Source organism: Bufo gargarizans, chromosome 10 (genome assembly GCF_014858855.1).
Source record: "Bufo gargarizans isolate SCDJY-AF-19 chromosome 10, ASM1485885v1, whole genome shotgun sequence".
In the NCBI taxonomy this organism is placed as follows: Eukaryota; Metazoa; Chordata; class Amphibia; order Anura; family Bufonidae; genus Bufo; species Bufo gargarizans.
The window spans coordinates 110092746-110119326 of record NC_058089.1 but is presented as its reverse complement, the minus strand read 5'-3'; the positions used below and the strand labels follow the sequence as shown (position 1 = coordinate 110119326).

At 50.3% G+C, this 26581-nt stretch overlaps 1 protein-coding gene across 1 annotated transcript in view; it reads left to right on the top strand.

Moving 5' to 3' along the window:
• The window catches only part of DYNC1LI2 (dynein cytoplasmic 1 light intermediate chain 2), a 32010-nt gene continuing 5429 nt past the window's right edge, over window positions 1-26581 (top strand). Inside the window, exons 1-10 of the mRNA XM_044269771.1 lie at window positions 1-129; window positions 4135-4208; window positions 5401-5517; window positions 8981-9211; window positions 22099-22268; window positions 23317-23410; window positions 24610-24745; window positions 25073-25184; window positions 25273-25332; window positions 26362-26403. Coding sequence (XP_044125706.1) covers window positions 44-129; window positions 4135-4208; window positions 5401-5517; window positions 8981-9211; window positions 22099-22268; window positions 23317-23410; window positions 24610-24745; window positions 25073-25184; window positions 25273-25332; window positions 26362-26403 — 1122 coding nt within the window. The 5' untranslated portion in view covers window positions 1-43. The remainder of the gene's footprint in view (window positions 130-4134; window positions 4209-5400; window positions 5518-8980; window positions 9212-22098; window positions 22269-23316; window positions 23411-24609; window positions 24746-25072; window positions 25185-25272; window positions 25333-26361; window positions 26404-26581) is intronic.

Genomic DNA, 26581 nt, shown 5'->3' with positions numbered 1-26581 from the left:
AGTACCGGGTGATGTCATTCTTTGTGGTGGCCGCAGTGGCAAGATGGCGGCGGAGAGGAAGCTGCTGGGTGCTGACCGGGGGGAGGCACCGGGAGTGGGGGGCGAAGAAGACGAGGGGCAGAGTTTATGGTGAGGAGGACGCTGCGGTAGCGGATGGGATATGGCGTGTGTAGACGGGCGCTAGGATAGTTGTGGCTGATGATGGGGAGGGGGCATTCTGGGGCTTGTAGTTCTCCTTTAGTTGGTAAGTCATGGTTGGTCGGGCGTGCATAATGTCACTCAGGACTGTGATAGGCTCGCTGGAAGTACAGTACATGCTGGGGGTTGTAGTCCCAGCTTGGCTTTCTGGGACTTGTAGTTCTCCATTAACTGGTGCATGACGTCACTCAGGATGGGCACAGGTCTCTGTAGTTGTATTTCCTGTCTCTATGATGTAATATAAATGGCGCGTTACGTTGGTTTCGTAAAACGTCTCATTTACTCGCAGCAAATTGTAAAAAAAAAAAGAAAATTCTAATTAGTGTTGAGCGAACTTGTGTTTCAAGTTTGGCGTCTAAAGTTCGATGGATTCTAAATTCCGTTATGGTCCAGGGTAGCGGAATCCATAACGCGATTCTTCGATAACCCGAACTTTAGACGCCGAACTTAAAACACAAGTTCGCTCAACACTAATTCTAAATAATGGGTCGCGGTTCCCGCGTGTCTGATTGGGTTATAGGATCTGTCATCCAGCTGTTCTGAAACTACAACTCCCAGCATGCTGCCTTCACTTCTTTGGAAGTTACAACGTGGGCATGTTGGGAGTTATAGTGTCACAGCAGCCGGAGTGATGGCGGTTGCTGATCCCTGGTTTATTGTCTTTTGATTATCTCAACTACCACTCCCAGAAGGCTCTGACTGCACCTACTGGGAGTGCAGCTGGAAATCGTCTCCGTTCACCTGGATGGGTTTGTTTTGGTGGCAGGCACAGGGGCTTCAAGGGGTTTTCCTTCAATATCTGATCTGTGGGGTCTGACACCCCGGACCCCGCTGATCAGCAGTATCTCCGGCGCTGTATGTAATGTAGTGCATGATGTCGGTTGCTGCAGCGCTGCCCCAACTGAAGTGAATGGGAAGCGTGCTGCAGTTACCAGCTCTGTCCACTATACGCTGGGTGGCGCTGTGCAGTTCCAGTGCTTGAGCTGAGGGTGTTGGATTCCCACCAATCAAATATGAATGTTGCCTTATGTTTCCCATACAGTGACCGGAATACAGGCGCAGCTTTCCTGCATTGTGAGGACATTCCTCTCTTATACCTCCTGGAAGTGCATAAATACATGGGCAGCGCCATCGTTTGTCAGTCCCTTCACCGCTGTAGAGGGGCACACGCTTCTGTATGTGTTTCATACATTTCCAGGTGGAATAAAAGATGGACGGCAGCGGAAAGATGCTGCAGAATTGTTACTTTTTACTCCAGCAGACGCATCCTCTCATCACGATGTTAGATTTATACATTTTTAGTTGCTCTGTGCGTTGCACTTAAAGGGGTTGTTCAGACGGTCTCTAAAAGAGTTTCCCAGGCGGTGTATGGTATCGCAGATCAGACATATTGCAATGAAGCTGAGCTGCAACACCAGAAGCTGCCCTGCCTTTCTATTCCTGGACAACCCCTTTAAGATCCCCTCCCAGCCTGCATTCTCCTCTCTGATATTTCGTGAGCCGCTCTGAGCGCTAATCCTTCCTACCTTGGGGAGCACCACACCCTGCGAAGCCGCTTCTGTCATTAGGATTTTATGGCGTCTGTGAGTAAGAGTTGTGCAGCTTATTCCCACAGAAAATCCTTGGGTCGTCCTTGTCTGTGACGCCTTCCTCCTGACTACCAGTGTAGCCGTGATTACAGCACCCACAGGGGTTGTCGCCCAGCGTCCTGAGCAGCAGATCGGCTGTGTGTCCACTGCTGCCAGACCGGACAGACCAGATTCTAGGAAAGCTGGGTGACAACCTCTGTGAATAGTCATGGTGGCCCCTGGTAAACGGCGGGATGGAATTTTTAACAAATTGAGATTCCTCCTGAGGAAAGGGAGCCGCCTCGCTATCGCCACCTTGTGGAAGTGGCTCCCCGGAGTCAAAAGCCAACTTTTTCACAAGCCTTGGGACTATAGCAAAGCCCAAATATCCATCAGAAGGCAGCGGTTTTGGGTTGCTCCTCGTCAGTGCCTTGGTCCTACTCCGTACTGATGAGGGGCAAGCATTCCAAAATAGCTGTCTTCGGATGATATGACTTGGCTATTTTCCCTTGTCCTGTCCCAAGGCTTGTGAAAAGGTGGCGCTAGCGAGACGGTTCTCTTTCCTTCAGAGGTACCTCATAATTGCATATTATTCTCCCTTGGAGGATTGTAAAGTCCTCTATACACAGCTGGTCTCCTTAAAGGGGTTATCCCATCTTAGACAATGGGGGCATATCGCAAGGATATGCCCCCATTGTCTGATAGGTGCAGGTCCCACCGCTGGGACCCGCACCTACAAGGAGAACGGAGCAGAGAAAGTGGAGGAGGGCGCACTGCGCATGCGCAGCCGCCCTCCGTTCATTTCTATGGAGCCGCCGAAAATAGCCGAGCGCTGGCTCGGCTATTTCCGTCGGCCCCATAGAAATGAATGGGAACGTTGGCCGCGCATGTGCGGTGCGCTCCCATTCACTTCAATGGGGGAGGCGGGGAGCTGTGCCTGGTGGTGGTCGGACCCTGGGAAACTCGGGGTCCTCCAGCCACAACTCTCCCCGGCTCCGTTCTCGTTGTAGGTGCGGGTCCCAGAGGTGGGACCCGCACCTATCAGACAATGGGGGCATATCCTTGCGATATGCCCCCATTGTCTAAGATGGGATAACCCCTTTAAGGAGATCCCACTTTATGAACCAGATCTAGGATTCCCGAAGTAAGAGGGCCTCCGGCTCTGGTGGCCCCGGTCCATACCCAATGGTCGGTATATAATGCTACATGCATGCCAACCTAATTTTTTTTTGAGGGTTAACAGCTGATCTCCAGGAGCCGGACCCGCAGCCATCAGTCTATCCCCAGGGCGGCGGTTGTCTTCCTGAGACATCCCATTTTAAAGGATTATTTCCATTTTTACACATGTATGCCGCCAGTGGGACCCACACGCCCATCAGGAGGACAGGGCCTCCTAAACCGCCCCTCTATCGATGTCTATAGGAGTTATCGAAAGAGGGGTGGGTAAGCCATAAAGGTGTAATAGGGGATGACACCTCTTCTGCCCAATGCATCTTAAAGGGATAAAACATGTAATACATATCCCAGATGGCTGGGACCCCCACCAGTCAGAAGGTTTTTGAGTGGAGCAGTGGTTACGTATGTGCCCGACCACACTATTCAGGATAAATTACACATGGGGAATCCGCTCCGCTACTGCGCGGGTTTTGCACACATGAACAGGAACATAGATTCCCATTGGAAACCACAGGATGCCGATTTGCTGCAGTTTCATGCGGATTATGGCTCAGAATATGCGCTCAAATCCAGTATAAGGGTCCGTTCACACGTCCGCAAGTGTGGGCCGCATCCGTTCCGCAATTGTGCGGACCCATTCATTCTCTAAGGGGACGGAATGGATGCGGAGAACACACTATGTGCTCTCCACATTTCCGCAACGCGGCCCCCGATCTTCCGGTCCGCAGCTCCGCAAAAAAATAGAGCATGTCGTATTCAAGAATAGGACTTTTCTATTTAGTGCCGGCCATGTGCGGCACGGGGTATTGCGGATCCGCAATACACAACGGACGTGTGAATGGACCCTAAATGTAAGCGTCTTCTAGTGATATGTTAACAGCCCGCTGCCGTCGTCTCGCTATCCCTTCGGTTTTACCGCACAGGTTAAAGCGCAGGATGCGTTGTTATTATCCATCAGCAGCGAGCCGGGGGGGGATGCACTGCGGATAGAGCGGGGCTCATTAATAAAATATGACCCCCACATTTAAAGGGACACAAGGAGCTTCTATCCGGTTAATGTTTGAGTAGGTTGATTGGTTCCTATTGTACGTTCCTGTAGTAAATCGTCCTCTATTCCTGCGGCTCCCGTCCTCCTCAGCTCCATTAAGAGCCGCTCATCACAAACTTTAACCCATCTTTCTGTCCTTTGTAGGTCGTCTATCCTCAGCGATGTTTCTACCAGGGCACGGAACAAGCTGCCCAGTGGGAAAAATATCCTCCTGTTTGGTGAGTGCTGTCCTGCAATCATTCCCATCCTGTCTTTTTAACAGAAGTGTGATATTCGTGATTTCGGGGTAAGATGTATACGCCGGGAGACGTCTCGCTGGTGATGTGGATTACAGCAGAGAGTTTGGAGAAGCAGGGTGTCGTTCTCCATACACGGTGCCATGGCTGGCCCAGACAGTTGGGCTAGTGCAGAGATTTCCAAACTATGGCTCTCCGGTCATTGCAGAACTACTACTCCCAGCATAGGCGGACAGTTGAATGAAGAGATGTGGTGTCCCGGAGCTCCTGTTGCGCCGGCGTGGAGATGTTTGCCTACAGCTGTAATAATTCACCGATCCATTGATTAGCTGCGGGGTAACCTTAGCGGATGGTGAAATCAATACAATAACAGAAAAAATAGGAGTAAGGCGCTGCTATTCATATGACCGTATTTTTGGTATGCGTCCGATCCGTATTTATGGACCTAAAAAATGCGGACAGCACACTGTGTGCTGTCTGCATCCGTGCGTCCATTCCTTTGCCCCTTTAAAAAAGATAGAACATGTCCGTATCCTATTATTATCCATTTGTCGGAAAAGAATTGGCATTGTTAGTGAGGAATGCACATGGACTGTGTCCGTAATCTGCGGATCCACGATTTGCCGACCAGAAAACGCATACGTTTGTGTGAATAGCCCCTAAGGCTGTGACTAAAGACCCCTTTAGGTAAGCTTTCCTTCCCAACAATCTCCTGCTTGTCAGTGAAGGAGACCATGTCCTCCACAGTATGGAGAGCAGCGATCACTAATGCCATAGCTCGGCCCATACAGAATCATTGTCTGCCGGCAGGACTGGCAAACGATGATTTAGGTGCCCGCACAAACATCTTATTACCCAATAAACTAGTGTTTCGCTCGTTCACCAGGTAATTGGTGGTATCTTTACACCAGCAGATAATCTCTAACAAGCGCCCCTACAAACAGTCCTTAGCGGTTATCTGGGCCAGTGTAAAGGGGTCATCTGTATGTGGGCAATTTCCCAGCAGGGGTAACCCGCATTATGACACTATGCTGTGTTGTGGCAAGGGCCAGTATGCATGTGGCACCTTTTTGGGTAATAGAACCAGGGAGCTCATCGCACAACCATTTTCCCATGATTGGTGAGCTATTCTCTGTTCCTGCATCGATCTCATTTGCACTTTTGGTCTGTGCAGGGGAAGATGGATCGGGAAAGACAACCCTTATGGCAAAACTACAAGGAGCGGAGCACAACAAGAAAGGGCGAGGCCTGGAATATTTGTATCTGAGCATTCACGATGAGGACAGAGACGGTGAGTAATAGCCCACAGCGCCCATCAGATGGACACGGCTTGTTTAGGAGTTAAATATTGATGACCTATGATCAGCATCTGATCGGTGGGGGTCTGTCCCCTGCTGGTCAGCTGTAGGAAGGGGCAAGCTTTGGGTCCTCTTCCTTGGCTTGTGACATCACATCCATCAGTAACTGCCATTGTGCAGCTCAGTCCCGTTCAGACACCGCCGTGCTGCGCTTAGTATACCATGAAGAGGCCGCACCGTATGTCCAAGCATTACAGCCTCTTCAAGAAACAGATTGGCAGGGGTCTCAGGCGTTGGACCCCCACAATCCGATCTTGATGACTCTTCTTGAGGATAGGCCACCAATAATTAATTCCTGGAAAATCGCCTTAAGGGTGCATTCACACGACCGTATAAATGGATCCGTATTTGTTCCACAAATTTGCACAATGGGTGCGGACTCATTCATTTCAATAGGGCCTCAAAAGATGCGGACAGCACACCGTGTGATGTCCGCATCCGTTGTTCCGTGGCCCCGCAAAAAGATGGAGCATGTCCTATTCTTGCCTGCAACCGCGGACAAGCTTAGGCATTCTCTATATAGCGCTGGCCATGTGCGGTCCGTAAATTGCAGAATGCACACGGCCGTTACCCGTGTTGTGCGGATCCGCAATTTGCAGACCACAAAACACTTACGGTTGTGTGAATGCACCCTTAAGGACCGGTGGCTGACACTTTGTGTTCAGTGTCCACTTTTTGGGGGAGAAACGTGCTATGGAGCTGGATCATTTGATCATTTACTAATATACTTTGCCCTTGAACATCTTGCATGCTTGCTGTCAGTGGCCAGAAACATTCTTTTTTACTTTCAGAGGCCGAAGCCTGTCCCAATCACTTCCTGCTTATACAGTTACTAGGCTTGTTACAAGATACAGGCAGTCTTTATATGCAGGAAAGGTTTTGAATATAAACCAGAATGTTTCTGGCCACTGACAGCAAGCAGAGATCCTGAAACTGATATAACATTGAAAAAACGAAGCATAGTGCAGAATTCTTCTTTACACATAAATCAAGCCGTGGACTGTGATGGTTGCAGCGGACGAGGACTTCAGACTCCTAGTTGAGGCTTTTCTGCAGAGGGAAGTAATGCTTCCCTATTCATTTCATCCCACCCCCAGCCATAATGAATCATCCATGGTTTTACAGAGGTGGTTGCTTAACTACAACTCCCAGCATGCCCTGAACTGCACATTGGAGACCACTGATTTACAGAATGCATTTGTTTTAAGCGATGTCAGTGATTTGTGGTGTCAGGTTGAAAGTGTAAATTGCTGAAAATCTGTCCCCCTATTGTCTTTTCATGCGTTATGCATTATAACGGTATTCTAGGGAAACAGAGGGCACTATAGGGCAGCACATGGCTTACCCACAGCTCTATCGTACAGACTCGCTGGGACTCCATGTGCCGCCATACTGTCCTTGTGCATGACTACTTAGGTGTATGGCCACCTATAGCCTCATCTGTAGAAACAAATATAAACTACAGCCTGTTCACGTATTTTAGGATCTTTTGAGCAAAGGTCAGACAACTGGGATTGGCACTATTTGTCTCAGTGCTCAGAGCCAGGCAGTACAGGAGGATGAGGATTACAGTATATCACATACAGTAATATACAGAGGTCACATGAGCGTATTATCCTATGGAAGTTACATCCACAGAGGCGTCATTTTCTTCACTACATATTGCATGATGCAGTCGAGTCATATTGCATCTCTGTGGATGGTAACTCCCTAGAGACAAAAGATAGGGACTGAGAATTTAAAGGGCTTGTCAGCAGGAGCATGGTTATTAAACTGGCTGACTATAGACATGTGCTAATGTCAGCTGAAGCAAACACTCTTTGGCCCTTCTTTCTATGTGCCTCCGTTTTTGTGAAAAATCAACTTTTATGCAAATGAGTCTCTAGAAGCAATGGGGGTGTTGTCCCTGCTCCTAGAGGCTGAGTTCTCCCTCCTCTGGCCACTCCCTTCTTATTTTGATTGACAGGGCCAGGTAGCATTCATATCGTCCTATCAATCAACATGATGAGGAGGGAGAATGGAGTCTCTAGGAGTAGGGGCAACACCGCCATTGCATCTTGAGCCTCATTTACATAAAATAAAGAGAGAGAAGGGACAAAGACCGTTAGCTTCAGCTGACATTAGCACACGCCTAAAGTCCGACAGTTTTAATCAGGTTCTTGATGTCAGCAGGTTTGTACCTATGACACTGGCTGACCTGTTACCTGTGCGCTTGGCAGCTGGAGGCATCTGTGTTAGTCCCATGTTCATATATGTGCCGCATTGCTGAGAAAAATGATGGTTTAATATATGCAAATGAGCCTCTAGGAGCAACAGGGGCGTTACTGTTACACCTAGAGTATCTGCTGTCTCTGCTGGTGCTGTGCCCTCTGCACTTTGACAGGGCCAGGTGTGATGATGTTCATTCAGAGAGAGCAGAGCCTCTAGGTGTAATGGCGACGCCCCCGTTGCTCCTAGAGGCTCATTTGCATATAATAAAGCATCATGTTTCTCAGCAATGCGGGCACATATGAACATGGGACCAACACAGATGCCTTCAGCTGCCAAGCTCACATGTAACAGGTCAGCCAGTGTCATAGATACAAAGCTGCTGACAGATGACCTTAAGTGGTAGGTTAGAAAGCATTGAGGTACCGTGACCCTTTAAGAAGATGACACATTGCCGGTCTCGGTGTGACAAAGTGTCTTGAATAGGTCACAGCCTGCCATAATCCTGTTGTTTTATGTGTAATGAGCCGAGAGGGTGAAAGGTAGAGGGAGGTGACGACTCTGTTTGCTTTTCTTTACCCGTATTTTCTGTGTTCTGTGCGTTTAGTCTATTCAGTGACTGCGCTGTAGACGTCTCTATTATCTGTCTGCGCAGACGCTCTTTTGCATAATCTAGAAGCATCGGGTTCTATTTTAGTGAGCCAGACTATTTGCAGCCCGCGGTACGTGGCTTGCCATCTCTCGGTTGCCAGCTATTTACGGCCAAGCAGCAGCCGCGTGACAAATTATGGTTGATATTGTCCAAAAACGATGCGTGCTTTCGCTGTGGGATCCAGCTCATTGCTATGAGCTAATTCTTGTGTAAAGACCAGGATCTGTACATGATCTGCTGAGGAAATGCCAATTGTGGTAGAAAGCAAACGCAGCGATCAAGATCCCAGAGATTGCATCTCTTCAGCTCGCTAGCCACTCTACGGAGGTATATGAGGCATGTTAAATCTTGTGCCTCACTAGCATAGGTCTGCATCAGTACTAGTGAGTGGTCTTTATGGCCTCTGAGCAGTTGTCACTCAGATTTCCAGAAGTTTGGTCCACCTGATACATGCAGTTGTGGACCCGTTCCTCACGTGTGTGTATATATATATATATATATATATATATGACCGTCTTTACTAATTTTGCCTTCAGATCATACACGCTGCAACGTCTGGATCTTGGACGGTGACTTGTACCACAAAGGCCTTTTAAGATTCGCCCTGTCCGCCGACACGATCCAGGACACGCTGGCTGTGTTTGTGGGAGACATGTCCAGGCCGTGGACGATAATGGAGTCGCTGCTGAAGTGGGCCAGCGTCTTACGGGAGCACATAGACAAGCTGAAGATTCCACCCGAGGAGATGAGAGACCTGGAACAGAAGAGTAAGTGTCAAAGGGAAGGGTTTGGACATTATACAAGCAAGTTCCTTGTACCTTGGGGTTAATAAGCCGTTCACATAACTCCTGCACGAGGCAGAGAACAAGGTTCCTTCACTTTTATAGTTATGGGTCCACCAGTGTCTGGCTGATGATGATGGATCCTGCTGCCAGGAACCTTCCATGGTTCATTTCTCATCACCGGAGCCGCACACCCATGTAATGCAGGGATGCCAGCAGAGTGAGGACCGTGCCTCCATATACCATCACAGGATGTATTGATGGGGGTTGGGTAGGTAGGGGCTATACCGCCATGTCCCAAAAGTAGTAACAAGCAAAGACGACAGAATTTGAAGTGCGCTCAACAAAACCTTGCATACAGGCTCAAGGTACATTCACCCTGCTTTTGATGTATATGCAGGTATATCTTTTCATCTGTATAAAATAGCATAGTCGGGTATACTATTCTATGCAGCAGCTTCCAGTAAAAGCAACATATACTGTGCGGTATACGTTTTTTAAAGTGATGAATGCCTCTACAGTGGTGTATGTGGGAGGCTTCCTCGAGTTGTGTGCCAGGAAATCTTCCTGGGGTGTACCGGTATGAATGCCACCCTTAATGTGTTTTAAGCACTTAAAGGGGTCGGCCTGTTTCCTACATGGAAGGGGTCATCAATATCAGATCGGCGGGGCACGCCCGCTGATCAGCCGTTTGAAGAGAGCGCAGAGCTCGTACCAGCTCGCCATTGACGTTGCAGCGATGAGTAGCGTAATTACACTTCCTCCATCCCATTCACTTCAGTAGGAAGGAGCAGACGGAGCATAATATCTCCTTATCATTGCAGTGAATGGGGCAGAACAGTTGTAATCGCACTGCTCGTGCTTGTGATGTTGACAGCAAGCAGGAAAACAATGAAGGGAAGGCCGTGCTCACAGAAGCGCTGCGTTCTCTTCCAACAGCGGAGTCGGAGCCCCACCTTTCTGATATTGATGACCTATCTTGAGGGAATACCCCTTAGGGTTTGTGATGTTTTGAAGAGGGAGTGGTTTTCGGTCTTGGCTGCTGTCCAGTGGAGCGGATGGGGGTGTAATATATTGGGGATATTGATAGTGTAGGATGCAGTGGACAAAGTACCGCAGCCCCCCATATGCTGTCCTCCCTGGCAGAGCGTACAGTAAATGGGTGTTGATGGGTTTTGTTCTGGAGAAGAGAAGAGGGAACTAAGACATTCGAGTGGGAAACTTTGTCTTGGCGGGAACATAGTCTCTGCTGTTTACAAAAGGAGGTAAAGTTACCGGTGCAAATATTCCTTTTCAGTGCAACCCGATAGTTTTCTTTTGACCTAAACGAAAGCTGAACTATTTTCAGCTACTGTGCATTGTCTCGGGCCTTAAAGGGGCGTTCCCAGCTCGGATGTTTTAAGAGAAATGCACAGGACATGTCACTAATGTCTGATCTATGTGGATCCCACTCATATGTGTAGAATGAGGGTCCCGATAACACCAGGTGGAGAATGCACGGAGCGGTAGCCTCATCTGTCCCGCAGCTGAGCGCTCTCCCACCGTCTCATTCATTCTCCACCTGGAGCAGGGGTCTCATCGGCGAGCTTGTCAGTGGTCCGCACTTCTGCACAAAGGTGTTGGACCTGCATCTATCAGACATTTAGGGCATATGCTGTGGATATGCTATAAATGTCCAAGGTGGGAATATCCCTTTAACCCTTTCCTGACCAGAGGATTTTCCATTTTCATCTTTTTATATTTTATTCCCTGCCTTTCCAGAGCCAAGTTTTTTTTTTTTTGTTTTTTTTTCCCCGTTCACCTACCGTATGAGGGCTTGTTTATTTGCGAAACAAGTTGTACTTTCTAATGGCACCATTTTATATTGCATATAATGTAGTGGAAGGCTGGTAAAAAAAAAAAAAAATTTTAAACTTTCTTTAAATCCCCCTACGGGACGTTAATATGCAATCATCTGATCACTTCTCCCATAGACTGCAATGAATTACCATTGTAGCCTATGGGAGTTCTATGATGTCCCTATGGCAGGGCTCCATAGGGAACTACTGCTGTTGTAGCCCTGGATCCTTCAGAAGGACAGAGGCCACTACAGAGAGCCCACGGCTTATCCAATCGCTGCGTGGCAGAGCTGTTTGGGCCACGGGAGCTCGGTGCTCCAGGGAAAGCTGCCTCAGATGCCATGGTTGCAGTTGACCAAGGCATCCAAGGGATCCGTCATGACCCACAATTCAAGTCAATGGGGATGGATCCGTTTTCTCTGACACAATAGAAAACGGATCCGTCCCCCACTGACTTTCAATGGAGTTCATGACGGATCCGTCCTGGCTATGTTACAGATAATACAACCCGATCTGTTCTGAACGGATGCATGCGGTTGTATTATCAGAATGGAAGCGTTTTTGCTGAACCCTGCCGGATCCAGGAAAAAAAGCGCTAGTGTAAAAGTAGCCTAACCATTCCTCTGACGTCCCTGCCTCTATGTTTGGGCGGGGCAGAGGCTTCCTCGGGTGTTCACACGCTGGGTGCACCTCGCACATAGTTTGGCAGTCACCATGTTGATCCATACAGGAGGAACATTCCCGCGGGCCGGTGTACAGACGTCTGGTGCAGCATGTGGTGCAGATGGTTTTCATCTGGAGACAGTCAGATGCTTTATAATATTTGCATAGAAGTTTCATTCATTATAGAAGTGCATTGACGCTAAGCAATTGCCAAGCAGCATTGCCGGTAGGGTGCAGGAGCCTTATTCGTTTCCACTGGAAAATTATCACTTGTCACTTGACGACTAGAAACTGGACTACAGCGAGTGGAGTATATCCTCTGGCAACACTACAACTCCCAGCATACCCACCTGTGCTGTAAATATGGTTTTCCATGGTGGTCAGTCTGCCAGTATGGGAGGTGATAGTACTGAGCATCTCACTCCATTCTTGCCAATAGAGGGGGCTCCCAAGCAGGGATCCCCTCTCTGTAATGTCCGTATCGCCTCATAGGTCAGATACACAGTTCTTGTTGTCACCACAAACCCCCTTTTAAAGTGGTTTTCTTTACAAGAATTTTGCCGAATGTTCATTTTCACTCTAGATTTACACATATAGGAACATTTCCCGGACTACGTCGGACTTGGCCGCTGTAGATTTGATTTCCTTCCTGGGGCTCTTGTCTGAAGCCAATTTTTATTTATTTTTTATCCTATTTTTGGCATAAAATAATTGGCTCACTTGAGTTTCTTCTGAAATTTTTTCAGCTGTATATTAGCTTTTTTATGAGTTCTACATTTATTAAAGGGACATGAACTGGAAATAAGAGAAAGCAAAATATTAGACTCCTGGAGAGAGAGAGAGGTCCTGTTACCTTCATCTTTGCCTGGGGTTGATCAGAGAGGTGAGTCTTAAAGGGCTGTTCCAGGAACAAAAATGTCCATTTTATATATATTTTTTCTATATTGAAAAGTTACCGGTATATTATTTTTTCGGTTTTCAAGATCTCTGCTTGCCGTCATTCATTAGGAACCTTCAGTGTTCAGTGCATGGCTTTGAAGAGCACCCGTCAGTAGGTTCAGCCCTAGTCCCTGATAGGGTTGATCCTGCCAATTACGCTGCTACCTGTCTTGTGAAACCTGTCTTGGTACAAATTCATGAGAAATAAGTTTTTCTCGCCCAGTTTCCTTGGGGGACACAGAAGACCTTGGGTATAGCTCATCTCCATAGGAGGCGTGACACTAAGTGAAGACTGTTAAGCCCCTCCTCCACAGCTATACCCTCAGCCTGGAGAGAGAGACTGCCAGTTTTTGCTTAGTGTCCAAGGAGGCAAGACACTCCCTGCTCTGCAGGGCTCTTTTCTCCTTGTTTAAATTTTTATTTTTTATTTTTATTTTATTTTTGTTCCAGATCATACAAGGGACAACAGAGTCGCACTAGACCTCTCTGTTTCTCCCGGGGTCGAGCTGCGCCAGTGCCGGTCTCCCGCACTGCTGCCTCCCCCACAGAAGGCAAGGAGGACCAGGGCAGCCCAGCTCCCCTGCATCCCGCCAGCGCAAGGGTCGCCCGCACGCCAAGTCCCTCTTCCAGCGTCCTGCCACTACGGTGCCAGAAGCTGAAGGGGCGACCCTGCTGGAACTGACAGAGGGTGAAGACGGCTGTGGTAAGAGAGAGGCTTCTCCAGCCCTACGTCCCCCCCCCCTTTCTCCTGCGTGCTGGACCCCCATACTGGGGCCTCTGGGTGCTGCAGGGCGGCTGTTCCCTGCTCCCTCTCCTCCCCTTCTGACCTCCATCAGAATAGGTTCAGCCGCATTGCCCCCCTTCTTCCCTTGGGGGGGCGGCGTCCGGTCACCTGAGGGCCGGATCGTGCCGCGGTTGCTCATTCATCTCTGTGCATTAGGCCTTGCACTCAGGGCGCTTGTCATAGAGTGCCAGCTCTTCGTCCCAGCGGCTCCCTATCTGGCCCCCCATTCCTTACCAGGTGCGCTGTTCAGGGCCTGGGGCCCGTTCCTGACTGCAGGGGTGTAAGGCCTCGCCTCCGGTCCGCGGGGTGGGCTCCTGTGGCCGGCATGTACAATCCGGCCGGGCGCTGCAAATTTTGGCACAGGTTTTTAGGCCTGCTGGGCCGCACCTCCGGCACAACTTTCCGGGCCCCTGACTCTTCCGGCCCGCGCATGGGACTTCTGAGCGATGCTCTAACTGGCCCCGGCCGACCGTCATTGCATTCCGGTCGGCCGGGCGTCACAAATTCTGGCCCAGGCCTCGCGGCCTGCTGGGCCGCAGTTTCGGCGCTCCATCCGTGCCCCTGAATCTTCCGGCCGCGGGGTGGGCTCCCGCGCCCGGTGTGTAATGCGCCACTCTGGCTCGGGTCCCGGCCGGTACATTGAACACTGTGCGGCCTCGGGCGCCGCAAAAATTTAGGCCCCGGCTTCTCGGCCTACTAGGCCGCAAAATTCCGGCCTCTGTTGGAGGGGGCGGGATCTTCTCCAGGCGCGAATTCTTCCCGCCTGGAGGTCCCCCCGCCCCCAGGGGATCGCAGCATCGCCCCCAGGCCGGATCCTTTAACCCCTTGGCTACTGGCCGGCTCCCAATGGGACTGTTTGGCTGGCCCTCCTTTCCTCAGAGAGCCTGTGCCCCTGTATGGTGTCCCCCTGCCTGCCTCAGGGAGGCTGTGTTACCATTATAAGGAATGGAAGGATAACGGAGTAGTTTCTTGTGGGCTGCGCAGGACGCGGCAGTCTCATCTCAGTAGTGCTGCCTGTATGCATGCCCCCCCCCCCTTCCATGAGCGGCATGTAGCACTCCCTTGCTGCGGCTCTGGCTAGGTGCCTGTTCTCCTTTATAGGCAGAATTCGTCACCCTCTCCAGTTGTGGTACCTGCCATGACCCTCCTTCCTAGGTTGGATACGGCACTCTCCCTGGCTGCGGGCTGGCCTTGTGCATGACCCCCTTAGGCGGATTACTGCGCCCTCACCAGATTCGGTGCGGGCCATGTGCACGACCCCCTTCCATAGGCGGAACGCTGCACTTTCCCTGGATTCGCTGCCGGCCATGTGCATGACCTCCTTCCATAGGCGGAGTGCTGCGCCCTCACTGGGTCCGCTGCCGGCCATGTGCACGACCCCCTTCCTTAGGCGGAACGCTGCACTTTCCCTGGATTCGCTGCCGGCCATGTGCATGACCTCCTTCCATAGGCGGAGTGCTGCACCCTCACTGGGTCCGCTGCCGGCCATGTGCACGACCCCCTTCCATAGGCGGAACGCTGCACTTTCCCTGGATTCGCTGCCGGCCATGTGCATGGCTTCCTTCCATAGGCGGAGTGCTGCACTCTCACTGGATTCGCTGCCGGCCATGTGCATGACCCCCTTCCATTGGCGGAATACTGTACTCTCACCGTGTGCGGTGCTGGCCAGGTACATGACCACCTTCCGCAGGCAGGACGCAGTACTATCGCTGGATTGGATTCACTACCGGCCATGTGCATGACCACCTTCCATTGGCGGTATGCTGCACTCTCATTGGCTTCACTGCCGATCTTGGGTAGGCATCCTTCCCTCAGGCGGCATATATACACTCTCACTGACTGGGGTTGTTTCTCTCGCCGGTAAGTTGCTGGCCATGTGCATGACCCCCTTCCATGGCGGGGTGCTTGCGCTCTCGCTGGATCCGTTTTCAGCCATGTGCATGACCCCCCCCCCCCCCCCTTCCGTGGGCGGTGTGCTGCACTCTCACTGGATTCGCTGCCGGCCATGGGCATGCCTCCTTGCCGCGGGCGGCATACATACACTCTCGCTGACTGGGGTTGTTCTCTCACCAGCACATTGCTGGCCTTGTGCATGATCCCCATCCTTGGCGGTGTGCTCGCACTCTCCCTGGTTGCGATGCTGACCATGTGCATGTCCCCCCCCCCCCCCCCCCTTCGGGGCGGCATCCTGCACTCTCGCCGGATACGATGGCCTCTGACAGGGGTGGAATGCTTGCACTCCCATTGGATACGGTACTGGCCTTGTGCATGACCGCCCCTCGTTCCATGGGCGGACTTTTGCACGCTCACGTGATTCACAGCTGTCCTTGTCTGTGCTGAACTGGTACTTGTCCCCATTCATTGGCGGAGTAGTTGCACTCTCACGAAATTTGGTGTTGGGTGGATTATTGCACAATCATTTGATGCTAGGATAACCCTGTGCATGTCCCCCTTTCACTAGGTGGACCTTCTACATTCCTGTTGGATACCGTGCGGCCATGTGCATGACCCCCGTCTAGGCGGAATGTGGTATGTCCTGCTTCTCTGAAGTGGGTACTGGCCTTGGGCGTCGCCCCCCTTGTTGGGGCGGGCCTTGCACTCTTGCCGACTGCGGTGTTTGCCAGGTACATTCCCCCTTTTCTGGGTGGACTACTTGCGTTCGGTCGCATGCCGTACTAGTCTTGTGCGAACTCCCCTTTCGGTTGCACTTTGCTCTTCTGTGGATACTGGGACTCTGTGACTGTCCCTCTTCGCTGAGTGACGTTTTGCAGTGAGCGGACGTTCTGTGCGTTGTTTGGGCCGTGTATGCCTTTTCCTCCTGTAGGTGGTTGGCCTTCTCACTGCTTTCGGGGCTGCTCGAACGTGTACCTCCCTTCCTTGCCGCTGGCCTTGCACGCTCTGAAGAGATCATTCTATCCACCTGTTCCGGATGGGCCCTACTTGCCGTCTACTGCACTGAGCTGGGTGGTACTCGTTCTCTAGTTTGGATTGTATATTGCGGTCCCGTTGTGACGGTGTCCACCATGTTAGTGGGCTCTTTCACCTGGGTTGTGTTTGTGGTTCCTAGAGGCGTACCCATTCGTCCTCCCGCAGCATTGCTTCCCTGCGTAAGCGGTCACATGGTCAAGAGTGCTGTTCGCAGCGCCCCTCGGATTCTACATTGACTCTGGCGGGACTACGGTTCCCTCGCCTACTACCAATTTCTCCTCTTCGGATGCAGTGTGGTATGTGTCCTTCCTATTGGCGCCTTCTGCGCTTCAGTGTGATCTGCTACCAGGTTCGGGACGCTCTTCTCGGGAAGGTCACCCAGCTTCTCTTGGGTGCTCAATTTCCCAGGTCCGAAGGACCTCCACCGTGGGTTCTTCAGGGTGTTCGCCTTCTGCGAGGTGGTGAGCTGGACGTTTCACAGAGTAGCGGGGGTTCTGCTCTTGAGCTGTCCTATGGCTTCCCTGTTGCCCACTCCTCCTTTCGATTGGAGGGTGTTTTGCCGGCCTCTGTCTCGATTGCTTTTCTCGCCGGCTCTGTTTTGTCTCCCGCTCGGGGCATATCACTCCGATTGTGGCTTCTGCCTCTGGGGAGCGCATGGTTGTTCACTTGGATGGTTCCGGTGTTCCTTGTGGTCTCATACCGTCTCCCTCATTCTCACTGGCAGTACTAGCTGTTTACGGGTCTACCGCGTTCTGTCCTCTCGCTGGGTGCAGATTGCGTTTTTCCGTTCTGGGTAATGATCCTGCTGTGAACTTACCTTCTCGGTACCTGGGAGGACTACCTTTCGGTCGAGATTGTCCTTAGATCTCCCGCGCCGAGACTGTAGAACACCTTCCTTGGTGACTGCGTCGACATGGAATTTAGCCTGTTGGGTCCTGGCGTCTGTCTGATGATGGGTGGACCCTTTCAGTTCCTTCCGTCTGTCCTAATGCTACCCCACTCCGGGTGGATGCGGGACAACGTTGCTCGGGGGCGACGGGATCGGTTTGCCGACCCTTCGGCCCATGTTGCTGGTCTGCGCCTGATCACATTGGGTTTTCTCCCGCTCGCCCAAGCGGTTCCAGCGGGCACGCTAGTCGTCGCTCCTGGCTGTGCTTTGTCCAGGGTCTGTTGTAGGACTTAGGGTTTTTTTGCCTGGGGTTCTGTGGGAAGCTGGGGTTCCCCCACTCTGACATTCTTTCTCCATGGTTCTGTCTTTCTCCAGTCCGGCCTGGACCTGGGACTGGGACTCTGTTGCTTGGCATGTCGAGTGTCGGCGCTGTCCTTCCTCTTTCAGCATTCCCCAGCCCTCTGGGCCTGTCATGACCTCCTTCCTTGCAGCGGCTCTTGGTTTCCTTTGTACGGCCCTCCGGTACCGCCCTGGGGACTACATACTGGGCTCTTGGCGCTCCAGTCTTTCCCTTGGAGCCGTTACAGAGGTTCTCTCTACTCCTTCTGTCCTGTACGGTTGTGTTTCCGTAGCCATCGTGTCTGACGGGTGTCTGAGTGGCGACCCGTCTTGTTCCGAGTCTTATGTCTTTCCTCGGGACGGGGCTGTTCTCCATCCCGTCTTTTCCTTCCTTCTGAAGGTGGTGTTTGTCTTCCCCGGGAACGGACACTTCACCGGTTGGAAGTTGTTTGGGCCTTTACAGTTTGTACTTGGAGATCTCCGACTCTTGTCGACGTTCGGTCTCTTGTGTTTCTGGAGGTCCGCGCACGGGGTTGGCGGCCTCCAAAGGTGCCTTTCCTCCGCTTTCTCAGAGTAGCTATTGCTGTGGTTGCCGCACCAGGGGCTGGGTTATGCTTTTGGTGTTACCGTTCCTTTCACCAGAGCGGTCGGTGCCTCCTTTTTTGCAAGGCGGTCACTGTCTTCCTGGCACTCCTCCTTACCGAGTTATTCGAGGTGCATGCTCGGGCTTCGGCGGCTGCTGCCTTGGGCCGCCTGGTCTGCAGGCGGTGGTTTCTTGATGCCTTCGGGTGCTTCGCCTTGGTGCTGTGGTCCCTCCCCTCTTGGACTGCTATTGAACGTCCCAAGGTCTTCTGTGTCCCCCAAGGAAACTGGGCGAGAAAACGAGATTTTTGTATAACTTACCAGTAAAATCTCTTTCTCGCTCTTTCCTTGGGGGACACAGCACCCACCCATTCTTGTTTTTTCTTTACACGGTTTCCGAGTTGTTTTACCCGTTGGGTAGTTGGCTTGTTGGTTCCATTTTTGGACTTTGCCTTTTTTCACTACTTGGACACGCAACTGTCAGTCTCTCTCTCCAGGCTGAGGGTATAGCTGTGGAGGAGGGGCTTAACAGTCTTCACTTAGTGTCACGCCTCCTATGGAGATGAGCTATACCCAAGGTCTTCTGTGTCCCCCAAGGAAAGAGCGAGAAAGAGATTTTACTGGTAAGTTATACAAAAATCTCGTTGTTTCCATAGGGTTGATCCTGCTGACAGGTGCTCTTTGGTGCCCGTACATCGCGTGGTCCGGCTGCAGTATCCGTATGTGAATTACCGCTAATTGCAGGGTAGCGCATGTACTTATCAGGCCGAACCAGCAAGTGCAGGTGCAATTAAGGCCTCATGACGACCGATGTGTTTTGCAGTCCGCAAAATGCGGATCCGCAAAACACGGATGGCGTCCGTGTACGTTCTGCAATTTGCGGAACGGCACGGACAGCCATTGATATAACTGCCTATTGTCTGCAAAATGGACAAGAATAGGACAGGTTATATTTTTTGGGCGGAACACGGAACGGAGCAACGGATGCGAACAGCACACGGAGTGCTGTCCGCATCTTTTGCGACCCCATTGAAGTGGATGGGCCCGCATCCAAGCCGTAAAAACTGCGGCTCGGATGCGGACCAAAACAACGGTCATGTGCATGAGGCCTAACAGTAATCCTCGCAGCACCGCTTGCTGTCACCCTGATTATATCTCATAGCCAAGGCAGAATAAGCACCGCCTATTTTTAAAAAATTTTATTCCCCCCCCCCCCTCTTTCCCATTCACCTGCGCTGGGGACAGTCTAGGGAACAAAATACCTGTAGATGCCGCCTGTAACAGAGGGTTTTCCTTTAATTACGGTAAGATTTTTGGATTATAAGGGACAGAATCCAAACTTTTTTTTTTATCGTCCCTTTAATTAGCCGTAATATCCCATTTGATGCCCAGGTTACTTCCTTTCTTCTCGCTCCTATAAATCCCTAAGTGACACATATTAAGATGTCAGAAGAAGAAGTCATTTCCCAGCAAATATTGATTTTCCAGGAGTCGCCGCACGTCTCTGCGCTGGGCAAACACTCGTCTGTTTGTCTGTGGCATGTGCTGAGCTCGTTCCCTCCTCCCAGAGTAAGCTGGTTTCATCTTCATATTGTCCCTGGGTGTCGTGGCGCTGCGGCCGCGCGTCCAGCCCCAACCAATTTATTTCCAAACCCTCGGCTTCAGGCCGGGAGAATGTCACTTATAAATACATGCGTTCCCTCATCGTGGTCGGTATTTAACCATGAGCGAGGCTCGGCGTGCACCCCCTGACCAGTAAGTATCAGTCCTTGTCACTCAGGAGTCTGGGAAAGCTGGGGAGCAGGATTGGCATAGCCGTGTGTTCTCACATGTTATTGTCATGTTTTCAGTGCTTTCCATTCAATAATGGCAAGCAGAGATGTTGACCTGCAAAGATCCAAAATAGAAACTTATTTCCCATCCACTGGGTAGGGCAGGGATCGGCAACCTTCGTCACTCCAGCTGCTGTGAGACTACAACTCCCAGCATGTACACTTGGCTGTTCTTGTAACTCCCAGAGAAGTGGAAAGAGGATTCTAGGAGTTGTAGTTTCAGAACAGCTGGAGGGCCGGAGGTGGCTGATCCCTGGCATTGGGGATATGTATCCAGTCAGTGGGGGCTCTCACTGATCACAACAACAGGGGTCCCAATTCTCTTGAATGAATGGTGTGGCAGTGAAGCTTGCACTCTACTGCTCCCTTCCTTCTGAATGGGACTGCTCAAGAAAGCTGAGCAATGTACTCGGCCGTCTCCAGCAGTCCCATAGAAAACAAATAGTGGAGTGGAGGCATGCATGCTCGACCTGTCACCTGTTGGATGCCCACAGATTGGTACATGCGCAACCCAGCAATAAGGGTTAACTTTATATTTTGGTAAGGGCATCTGTCAGCAGATTTGTACCTATGACACTGGCTGACCTGCACTTGGCAGCTGAACACATCTGTGTTGGTCCCATGTTCATATGTGCCCTGATTGATGAGAAACATTAGGTTTAATATACGCAAATTAGCCTCTAGGAGCAACGGGGGCGTTACCGTTACACCTAGAGGCTCTCCTCTCTCTGCAACTGCCGCACCCTCTGCACTTTGATGAGATCAGGCAGTGTAAACATCATTGTGCCTGGCCCTGTCAATTAAAGTGCAGAGGGCGCAGCAGTTGCAAAGTGTGCAGAGCCTCTAGGTGTAACAGCACCGCCCCCGTTGCTCCTAGAAGCTCATTTGCATATATTAAAACCTTTTTCTCAGCAATGCGGGCACATATGAACATGGGGCCAACACAGATGTCTTCAGCTGCCAAGTGCACATGTAATAGGTCAGCCAGTGTCATAGGTGCAAACAGGTGCCCTTTAAGAGTGGTGTTTTGTGTGCCCGTCTAAAATTGAAGCTAGCTGGCGTGGTTTGTGCCACATTTATTGAAAGGTGAACGCCTCTTGTATTTTGGTTTGTTCTACGGTCAGGAAATGAAAGGCATAGTTCTGCTATGAGCAGGCGTAGGTTTGCAAAAAATAATTTTTTTTAATGCAAGGATTTAAAGGGTCTGTCCAGACACCCTCTCCTGCCCGTGGAGAGAAGCTGCTGCATGCTGGGCAGTGGTACAGTCGTAGCTGTATGACACCTGGCGAGTATCGCACATGGATCCCATTAATTGGAGCAGGATCCATGCACAGTGCTGCTCATACATCTGCATTGGCAAGTGCACAGTGAGACCGCCGGCTCCTATATCCGCTCATCTATATGTGTGATATCCTGGACATGAAGATGGCTGCGGGTGCAGAGACGGGGACACCTGCCCTATCCATCTTCACAATGAGCTGTCTTGTCTTCTGCGCAGTGCTGGGTCCGCTTTTGTCCATCGCTGATGGTTTCTAGAACACACGGGTCCCCTGTGAATGTCTTCATTGTGCGGACATGCTAATTGCACAAATGCACTGGGGACTTATTTGCATTTCTTAAAGGGGAAGCATCTCTTCCTTCCTTCCTGGAAGTCTCTCCGGGGCTGTTCCCATGATCCGCTGTCTGCATGCACTTTATGAGAGAGGCCTGATTTGCTGTTGTTTATGATCTTGCTTGTTTGAGAATAGAATGCAAGAATAACAGTGTTGACCAGGGATCAGCAACCTGCGGCACTAACTTCCAGAATACTCCATTCAACCTGAGCGAGTGTGCATGACGGGAGTTGTAGTTTCACAGAAGGTTGCTGACCCCTGGTGTAGACTGGCAGAAAGGTTGTGGGACGAACTGTATCTTTCTCTTAATGGTGTAGCTCTGTAGATGCCGCTCAGGGGGTCTGGAAAGGTGTGTGACAACTCCTATTTGCACGGCAGTGGGTGTCACCCAGTAATTTAAAGGCAATATTATATTTTTTTAACACTTTTTTTTATTTATTTCTTTTTTTGTGATTCTTTTTGCAGTCATAAAAGATTTCCAAGAATATTTGGAACCAGAAGACGCGTCCTCGGGCTCCCCGCAGAGAAGAGCTCCTACGGCATCAGGCGCAGAGGATGAGAATGTGATTCTGCCGCTCGGAGACAATATTCTCACTCACAATCTCGGCATTCCTGTGCTGGTGGTTTGCACTAAGGTCAGTTGTGCCAAGTGGAGGTTCACAACACTGGAGAGGTAACGCAGAGACGTGACTTAAAGCTCCTGGGTCCAATGCAGAGTATGTGACTGGGCTCCCCAAAATCTATATCATGTGGGCGGAGGGCCCTTAGACATAACATCAGATCAGATGAGTGAATGTGACTACTTTAGGATATGCTGATATTTTGCGTGGAAAGTAATTAATTTAGGAAGCAGTCATGTGATTGGTTTATTACAATGGAGTCCTGTCATCAGCAGAATCAATGGGCCCCCGGACTTTTCCATATAAATGTGGATAGCTCCATATTTCTGAATTAAAGAGGTTCTCTACCTTTTTTTCAGACCCCACAGAGTGGCCGGACCCATAGTGGTGATCATACTTACCTGGTCCCCGGCTCTATCGCTCCAACCCTGGCTCTACCAGCTCCTGAGTCTGATCACATCAACATCCTGCTGATGGGGGCACATGGCCGCTCCAGCCAATCACTTGGTGCAGCGGTGAGGTGTCACCCGTGTGGCACATGACCCAGTAGGTATGATCACCACCGTGGGTCCGGCCACTCTGTGAGCTCTGAAAAAAAGTTGGACAACCTTTAATGTCCATAAACCTGTTGTAGACTTGAAGGGGTTGGCCAGAAATCTAAGCGTATGATCGATGGCGGTCTGACTGCGGGGACCCCCACTGATAATGAGAGCTGCGGTCGAGCATGCGAACAGCCCCTCCATTCAGAGTACTGGAGATAGTTGAGTACAGCACTTGACTATTTCCAGAGGTCCTCCAGACTTTGAATGGAGGAGCATGGGATACTGCTTGGCCACAGCTCCAAACGGGGGGTCTTGGTGGTCTTTCTAGCTGGAGATCTCTTTATTTCTGACATAATGTTTATGGCTCTGTCATAGACCTGAAGGGTTTGGCCCAAAGTGACCATTAATTGAGCAGCACAGTAGATGGATCTATATCTATTTCACATTGTGACAGTTTGGCACAGTGTCCCGTCTGTAGACCTTTTCTTCCAGGTAATCCTGGACGTTCTTGTGTTTTGCAGTGTGACGCGGTGAGCGTGTTGGAGAAGGAGCACGACTACAGAGATGAATATTTTGACTTCATCCAGTCCCACATCCGGAGGTTCTGCCTACAATGTATCCCATCACTAACGTCAGCCTTCATTTTCCATCCAGCCAATCTAGATGTCACAGCTAACACCACCGTTATAGCTTTTATATATTAAGGCAGTCATTTCAATACAGGTTCCAACTTTGTGGAACCTTCCAGTTTAATATCACATTACACTTTATACGTAGATATAAGCAGCTTTACTTATCCTATACTGATCCTGAGTTACATCCTGTATTATACTCCAGAGCTGCACTCACTATTCTGCTGGTGCAGTCACTGTGTACATACATTACTTATCCTGCACTGACCCTGAGTTACATCCTGTATTATACTCCAGAGCTGCACTCACTATTCTGCTGGTGCAGTCACTGTATACATGCATTACATTACTTATCCTGTACTGATCCTGAGTTACCTCCTGTATTATACTCCAGAGCTGCACTCACTATTCTGCTGGTGCAGTCACTGTGTGCATACATTACTTATCCTGTACTGATCCTGAGTTACATCCTGCATTATACCCCAGAGCTGCACTCACTATTCTGCTAGTGGAGTCACTGTGTGCATACATTACTTATCCTATACTGATCCTGAGTGTCACCCTGTATAATACTCCAGAGCTGCACTCACTATTCTGACTGGACTTTCAGCAGTGGGATTTCCGCTGCTGAATTAAGTTTTTCTGCACCATGTGAATTAAATGTTATTGAACCTCCTGCACTTTGTAGGTATTGTAATACACTGCGTATTATCCACATGCAATTCTGTGGTGGAAAGTCTGCTTTGTATCTGAACAAACTGTTAAAGGGGATTTCTGTAAATGTCATACTGATGCCCGTGAGCGTTAAAGGCCCTCCTTAGGCCAGTGACGTCACGCTCACCGGTCACGAGGTCCAGACGCAGCTCAGTCCCATCCAAGTGAAAGGTTGGACCGCTGCTATCCATGGCCACCTCAAACAGCTGATCTGTGTGGATCTCTGGAGTCTGCCCCCGCCAATCTGAGGATAGGCCCATCCGTGTACAAATCCCGGAGAACCCCTTTAAGGGTTCTCAAGTATGAAGGTTCAGCAGAGGACATTTTACCATGTTATATTATTTGCTCGAGCCACTGACATAGTCCTGGTTTACCTCTGGACACCCCTTCTGGTGAATCACTGGATACCTGTGATTGGGGTTTGTCTGCCATTCTCTGCCCAGTGTTTCCCTTAATTGATCCGGACAGATGGAGCAGCCTTAATTTATACTTCAGTGAAAGAAGAGAAGAACCTGGACCTGCTCTACAAGTACATTGTCCATAAAACCTATGGATTCCACTTTTACACGCCTGCCTTGGTGGTGGAGAAGGACGCAGTGTTTATGTAAGATTTCTGCGTGGTTATTGTAAAAGGGTTGTTCGATTTAAGGCAACTAATCTCCTGGTCGGTAGGAGTCCGACCATGGGGGCCCTCACCGATAACCGAATTGGGGGCCTGTGCTTCCTGTCTGAATGGGGCGTATGTGACTGCCAGAGGGAGTACAAGTACTGGCACCCCCATGCGGTGGAGCAGCCAGCACGCATGGGTGACCACCAGTCCATTCAGACGGTAGAACGGGCCCCCAGTCTTGTGATCACCTGGGGCGGCAGTGGTGGGACCCCCAGCGATCAGACGCTGTGTTAACACTTTATACTGTGGTTCTCTCATTAGTCCTGCTGGCTGGGACAACGAGAAGAAAATAGGAATTTTGCATGAAAATTTCACGAGCGTCAAACCTGAAGATGCCTTTGAAGACTTTATCGTAATGCCGCCTATAAGAAAGGTAGGGGGTCCTCTTCTGTGTATTTTCCCAAGTGCTGAAAACTGTCAGAAAGAAGTCTTCTCAGTGTCATGTGCTTTCCTCCCGACAGCTGGTCCATGATAAGGAGGTGGCAGCAGAAGACGAGCAAGTCTTCCTAATGAGGCAGCAGGTAAGGAGCGTGCTATCTGTAGTATCACATGAAGGATTCCCAGCGCTCCTTGAAGGTTTCCTTGCTTAGCAGAATTGTTCACTTTGATGGTTGAACACCAGTCCATCAATGATGGTGGGGTGGGTTGTCTTCTAATATCGAGCCTTATCTCAGTATTGAGCCATGCCTGGCGCATCACATTCACTGCCATTACCAGGACTATGATGTCACTTCCTGTCTCACCCGCTTGTTGTATCTGGGCAGCGCCGTCTCCATCCTTTTAAACGGATTATGATCAGTGCATTCATTTGCAGGGATACATCTTGGAGCAAGGTGGTTCATTACACAGTGACTAAGGCCCTGTTTACATTTTGCTTTGACGTATGCAGTGTCCCCTCCATATGCCCCCCGGCTTGCATTATAAAAAAAATAATCACATTCCAGCCCATGGTCTAATAACAGGATGTTATTTTGGCATATGCACAGTGGACATGTTGGAGGTGTACATCGGGGAAGGAATACACCCAGCATCTGCCTGTGACGGGTCTTAGAGCCTTAGCTGGGTGCGTCCATCCTTGTGGAAGCTATAAGAGTCATACTGGTTAACAGACACTGTTGTGGTTTAAAAATGTCTGATTAGTGTGGAGAAAAGCTCCAGGACATTATTAAAGGGGTTGTCCAGCCCATAATATTCATGACCTATCAATATCTGATTGGGGGGGTCGGACACCCGGGACACCCACCGATCAGCTGTGAGTCGAGCAGGTGGCGCTCCATGCGAGGACCACTTCCTCGTCATCGCACTACGGGTCGTCTCCAATGCAGGCAAGTGAATGGAGCGGGCCCCTGTATCGCACTGCACTTCCGAGACAAAGTGCGATGTAATGAAGAGGAAGCGATCGGTGGGAGCCCGACACCAAGTAGCCCCGCCGATCAGATATCGATGACCTGTCCTGAGGATAGGCCATCAATATTAAGTATTGTTCTTTCTATTGGAATTAAGAAGTGATTCATTTAGTCAAATGCTAATGATTTGCCTTTTTTTTGTAGTCTTACTTGGCAAAGCAGCCGGCCACTCCGACAAGAGCCTCGGTGAGTTTAGAGATGAGGGTTCCAGTATTATTCATGGGTGCCCGGGTTACGTTGGTTTAGTTCGGTTGCAGATATGCAGAACTGGAACAGTAAATGTCTGGACAAGTTCACATATATTTGAGGTCCGAGGATATTCTTCTAGAGTTTCTTCATTGTCCTGCACCTTAGTATGGTTACC